Source organism: Emys orbicularis, chromosome 1 (genome assembly GCF_028017835.1).
Source record: "Emys orbicularis isolate rEmyOrb1 chromosome 1, rEmyOrb1.hap1, whole genome shotgun sequence".
Classification (NCBI taxonomy): Eukaryota; Metazoa; Chordata; order Testudines; family Emydidae; genus Emys; species Emys orbicularis.
In genome coordinates this window covers 137,729,557-137,735,556 of record NC_088683.1, presented here as the reverse complement: position 1 = coordinate 137,735,556, position 6,000 = coordinate 137,729,557, and the positions used below count along the sequence as shown (strand labels likewise).

The 6,000-nt window shown below is 39.1% G+C and overlaps 1 protein-coding gene across 1 annotated transcript in view; it reads right to left on the bottom strand.

Moving 5' to 3' along the window:
* Nucleotides 1–381: 381 nt before the first annotated feature.
* The window catches only part of CCDC91 (coiled-coil domain containing 91), a 325,679-nt gene continuing 320,060 nt past the window's right edge, over nt 382–6,000 (bottom strand). Inside the window, exon 13 of the mRNA XM_065420717.1 lies at nt 382–534. Coding sequence (XP_065276789.1) covers nt 382–534 — 153 coding nt within the window. The remainder of the gene's footprint in view (nt 535–6,000) is intronic.

The window sequence follows — 6,000 nt, the reverse complement described above, 5'->3', positions numbered from 1 at the left end:
CAGGGGCCAAATCACAGCCTTTTTCTGTGTCAAAAATACTAATAAATTATATGGACACATGCTGACATCTCTTGTAAACAGCCATAACAAGGCAATGTTATTATCACCACTGCATTTGCCTACGATATCACTAATAGGCCACTGAAGGCTTTAAAGATGACAACATGTGCACAGTTTAATATTGAGAATTTCTTCCAATTATTTTCTTATTTCTAATATTGCAAACCAGTAATAATAATTTTAAAAAATCAAATGAAGTCACCTGCGGATAGTTTCTACTAAACATTGTTTTAGATCAGTCTTGACAAATGATAGAGTCCCATATTTTAAAAAGAAGAGAGATTTTGTAATTTGCAGCATACAGATTTGTAGCATCACGAATCACATGTTTTCATTGCCGTTTAGATTTTCAGTTTCTCTCTCTTGCTCTGAAGTGATTGGTTCTTCTTTTAATAAAGTGCTTAATTGCTTCTGTGCACATGAGAGGAATAGTTCCAAACTACACAGGCTACGTTGGCGGACAACTTGATCGAGCTGTTGGAAAAACAAGAAAAAATTAATTAGCAAAAAAACAAGAAATAAATACCAAATTGTAAATAAAACCATTTTGAAATTAAATGCATTGAGTACATGCAGGATTTTAATGATACAATGAAATTTAATCACATGTCCATATATCTGATTTTCCTCTAACTAAAATGAATAAATGGCTACCCATAGTTATTCAACAGCTGTCGGTGTTTGTTAGATAATATTAAAATGTCCAGATTATTAAATACTTTGGGGAATCTTACACAAACATAGTACTGTAAATGCTAGATGGTTAGTGTCTTGGTCTGGGCACTTTTAAGTTGTCAGCCTATCCACAGGGTAAACACAACAATATTACTGGGTTTAGTCCCTTGTAATAGAACATCCCGTCTTTGACAGACCTCCAACACATCACTTTTTTCCTTTTCCCATGCACTGTTAGCAGTTCTTAAAAAGATAATAATCAATGATGCATTCTCTGAAGTGACTAGTCAGTATTTCCTCCAAAAGAACAACCAAATTCCAGCCAAATTACATGACAGTAAAGATATTTTTTACAGTACAGTAGTCAGATAATTTTAAATATTAAATACTGCTTAAACAATCTGTAAAAGTGTTATGAAAGTTTATTGCACCCTGAATGAATTCTGAAAGAAACAGGGGTTACAAAACTACAACCAAATAGTTCTGATATTCCAGCTGCTGCTACCCCCGGGGCTCCGACAGCGGGGCTCGGGCGGCGATTTAAAGGGTCCGGGCTCTCCGCAGCGGCCGGAGCCCGGGGCTCTTTAAATCACCGCTGGAGCCCTGCCGCTGCTACCCCGGGGCTGCGGCAGCGGGGCTCGGCCGGCAATTTATAGGGCCCGGGGCTCCGGCTGCTGCGGGGAGGGCCGGACCCTTTAAATCACCGCTAGAGCCCTGCCGCTGCTAACCCCGGGGCTGCGGCGGCGGGGCTCAGCTGGCGATTTAAAGGGCCCGGGCTCCCTGCAGCGGCCGGAGCCCGGAGCTCTTTAAATCACCGCTGGAGCCCTGCCGCCAGTACCCCGATATAACGGGGTTTCACCTATAGTTAAAGGAGAAGAAAAGGGTGGGAGGAGCAGGAACTAACAGAAAGATGTGAAATAAAGCATCACCATTTATATCACTGTATAATTTTCCCCTTAATATACAGTTTTAGCCATTCTACTTACCGAATCCACTAAAATTATTATTTGGGTTGTTTGTGTAAAATAATTTCTTTATAGTTATTGCAAAGAGGTGAAGGACATTCCAGACAATATCCAAACTGCTGATCTGGGTTTGACGGTTAAAACCACTTGACCCAGCAACAACTACACAGTTTCTTAAAGATGAAAGGCTTGTTCTAATGATCCCAGAGTCTTTGAAAATTCCCACTGGTTTTGATATAAAAGACACCACTTCTACAACAAATTGAACACTACATCTAAATGCAACTGAAACCACCTGCAAACACTTCACTTTGAATTTGATGATGTATTTTTGTTGGTCAACACAGCAAAAGAGGTACTAAACATTTTTTATTCACTCACTGTCTCTATTCTGCATATTGCTGGATTCCCCTCCATCCAGGCTGTGGGGAACTCAATAATTCATTCCACTGAGGGCAGGGCCCGCTGTGATAAAGAGGGTGGAGCAAAGTGACAGGATTTGCCCCACAGTGTTGCATTTGCCAGGACATAAATGAATGACACAGTAACATGGTTTACATAAATATTTTTGGAACTTCTGAATGTTATATTATTAGTGAACAAAATGAATAGCAGAAGCCCTATCATTTATATCTTAATTTTTTTTAATATGAAGCAACTAATATAATAGCAGAGCAATGCTTTCAACACAACCTTCTTTTGGGCAGCCATATTTCAATTGAATTTATGTATAATAAACTCCTGGGGCTAGAGTGAGAAGTAGTGGTATAAGTCTAATGAGACGTGTAAAGTTATGCCACTCAAGAGAAGTAGGTAATGAAATTCAGAAGAAATCTAATTTTGTACCACATCTGGCAAACTGTGGTGCACCAGTGAGTAAGCAAGGTTTTGAACTGTAATCAGCTTTCTAACAGTCATGCAGATTGCTCATACAGCTGTAATACTAGCAAAATACCAATATGAGGCCATGTGGCCCTGGCAGGCCTTAAGTGGTTAGCATCTGCAAATGGCCACGGTTTATGAAAATATATTATATGCACCACACATCTAGCATTCATGGATTTAATTATAGCTTTCAACAAAAACCTCAGATCCTGTGGTATGTTTCAGACTATGTATTTAGACAGTTTGCTACCCATAAGTTGCCATAATGCTATCACAAATGTTTGCATGAGTGCTATATTCTAATAGATAACAGCTTTTCTATTTTAATACATAGTGCTATGCCAGCCCAATGGTACCGCCTAACTTGTCTTTGAAAAATGCCTTTATGATTTAGTTACAATTTTGACTGAATAAACTATGATAAATATACAGGTTGTCATGAATCTCTTCACTGATATTCCTTCTAATCTCTTGCAATGCAAACAAGACTCTTGCTGAAATACTGTTTCACACAGTGTGACTTTCAGCAGCTCTCAATGTCTCTCATAGCCCACCCAAACTACATCCCTTTTTCCTAGAATCTACGCCCTCCTCAGTCTCTCCACCAGTATTGTACAACAGCTTCTACGTAATTCCTCTCATTTGGCTGCATCATGCACGTCTCTAGCTACAAAGGAACTTTTTGCCATTCTCACTAGTAGTGCAGATGCCATTGCGCCACACACTGCCAGATCTGAATTTAGCTCATATTTTATATAGTTTGATAACACCTGTTACAGACAAGCCATCGGAGGTGTGCATGTGGGTGGGTGGGTGGGCCGAGCCCAGAGCAACATAATCCCCAAAGCAGCAGTGGTTAGTGGGGGCAGGGTAGACCAGGGAGCAATATGAAGGCAAGAGCTCTCACAGCTCATTCCTCTGTGGATCTGGAGGTGTCCTTTTGGTAGTCTCTATAGTTGGAACGTCTTGCCCCCCCCCGCCCCCTTCTGAAGCCTCCCTGAAGCCTTCAAGAAGAAGATTTGTAGAGCTCTCTTCATGGGGAAACTTGCAGTAGTTTTCTGTGCCTCTTATCTTCTCCCTTGGTTTCTCCATAGGAAGGGGAGATATAGCTCAACTTACGTAGGATCATCTGGTATGGATAGCAAAGAACATTTGGGACCCATTTCTCTAGAAATATCACTAGGTCCTCATATTCTGCTCCCTCTGGTAGACATATCAGTTAGATAAGCTTAGCATGAAACTCATTTTTAACAGTTTTTCCTTTACTCCACTTATGGCCTATCCTTTAATAAGGTATTCAGCTAAACTCCCTCCCCATCTTTTCTTTCAGCCTGATTGTGCAGATTCTGTTTCATGTAAACCAAAGCAGCCCTCCAGATGTGTGATCTGTGACACAATGGTGTTACCTTTCTTATCCAAGGCAGCAATCTCAAACTGTGTACTTGAAAATGTATTTATTTCACAAAGTATTGATGTAAATACTTCCTGCATGGGGTGGTTTGGGTGTATCTGAACAAACTCAGAATTCTTTGGCTTTTGAGATAGAGGCTTTGATTTTAAGAGTCTCAGGTGGATTAGCCATATGTTTGGAGATTTTTTTTGTTGGGTTCAATTGGTTAGATATTCACCATTTTTCATAAGGAAAGTTTATTGCTTGTTAAAAGTTTTAAAGTTTATGTAAACTGAGTAAAATAAGAGATCAGAACCTCAGTTGTCTCCTGTCTGCTCATTTTATGTGTTAGCTTTGCCTTCCCATTAAACATTATATTTTTAAACTCTTTCATGCTACAGTAAATGACAAAGCACTGTGTATAAACACTTAGCTTCCTCTTATAACATGAGAAGCATAATGAAATGACTCTGGCTTTGAAAATGGTATATATTTCAAGTACATTCAAGAGGAGAATATTTCCTTTAATGTAGAAATAGGCCAGGAAGAAAAAAAACCAAGCAGCTTTGTTACGCAATATATTGCTTAATGAAATGTTATCCACAGTCAAACAAATTTTAATAAATAGTGCTTTCAACATCACTGCGCCTCTGCTAACGAAATATATATGAAATGTGAAAATATGTAAGTAGATCATTTTGAATGTTGTTTTTCTAAATAGTCTTTCCTCTATATTTTTAGATTATGTTCACTTCATGGAATGATCTCATTATTTAAATAAAAATAAATGGACATCTGGCAAATTCACAGACTGAATGTGACTCATATGCAAATATGATCAGTATGAATAACACCTATTTGGGCTTGAGCATTCACCCACCCAAGAAAGCCCCAGAGTTCTAATTCTGCAGAAACTGAAAAACACATGAGCTTGATGATCTGGAACTACAACAGCTTGGAGAGATTTTTCCACCCATTGCCACCATGGTTAATACTGAGGAACATTTTATCTTCTGCTTACAACTGAAAACTATCAGGCACAAAGTCTCCTGGTTCTGTACAGTGCTGCCTTCTTTTAACATAGAGCTATTAGGTACTGTTTTCACAAAATCTCTCTCACACTCCTTGCATTATTGTTTTGTCTGAGCACTTTTTTTTTTTTGACAGTCACCAGCACCATTTTAATTGTATAAAGTTCTTTTTTCTTGAACTTCTGTGACTATGAGACAATCACTTAAGAGCTAAATTCTTCTCTCTGATGTGCAAACGTGGCACTCTTTGAGAATTTGGCTGTAATTGTTAATAGCCATAGCAACATTGTTTCCTGACTCATCAGGTGCCATTTGCCATTGGAGTTTCCACAACAAACCACAGCCCTTCAGTTTCCAAAAATTAGCTGACTCTAATAGCACATTCCAAAAACATTCAGCTGCTGTTTTTTCCTTCTGTTTTAACCTTCACCCCAACTTTGAGGCCCCAATATGATTCCACAGCCTGCTGGCCAAAGATGACTGGATGGAACTCCCTGTGGAGACATCTACATCACTCTTTGACCACACACAAGAGTTTGCTTTTGAGCAATGCGAGGCATGCCCAGAGGATGAGCATGATGCCTCGGCAGAAATCCTGGCCTTGGAACCAAGCAATTGAATGGGAAATCAAACCTGGGGCCCACAGATGGCAGCATATAATACTGCCACTAAGTGATTGTTCTGGCTCCAGCTGCTCTATTTTATTTGGTGTTGATCCATCTTACTATTTTGCATCACTTAAAATACATAGCTTAAACCAAACTCTAAAATTATTCTTAGCACAAAATTCTTCTTAGTGTATCTGCTTGTCATTCATTTCAAATTTACCATAAAACTGTGTGAAAATCCACATGGCTGATGTCCCAGGATGAAAATACTTTCTACTGCTTTACATAAAAATCACAGAACATGCATACTTTCAATGCTACGATCCTCCTCACCCTTTAATACAGTTCCTGACAGGAAATATTCTCCATTGCTTTCTCTATTGAAG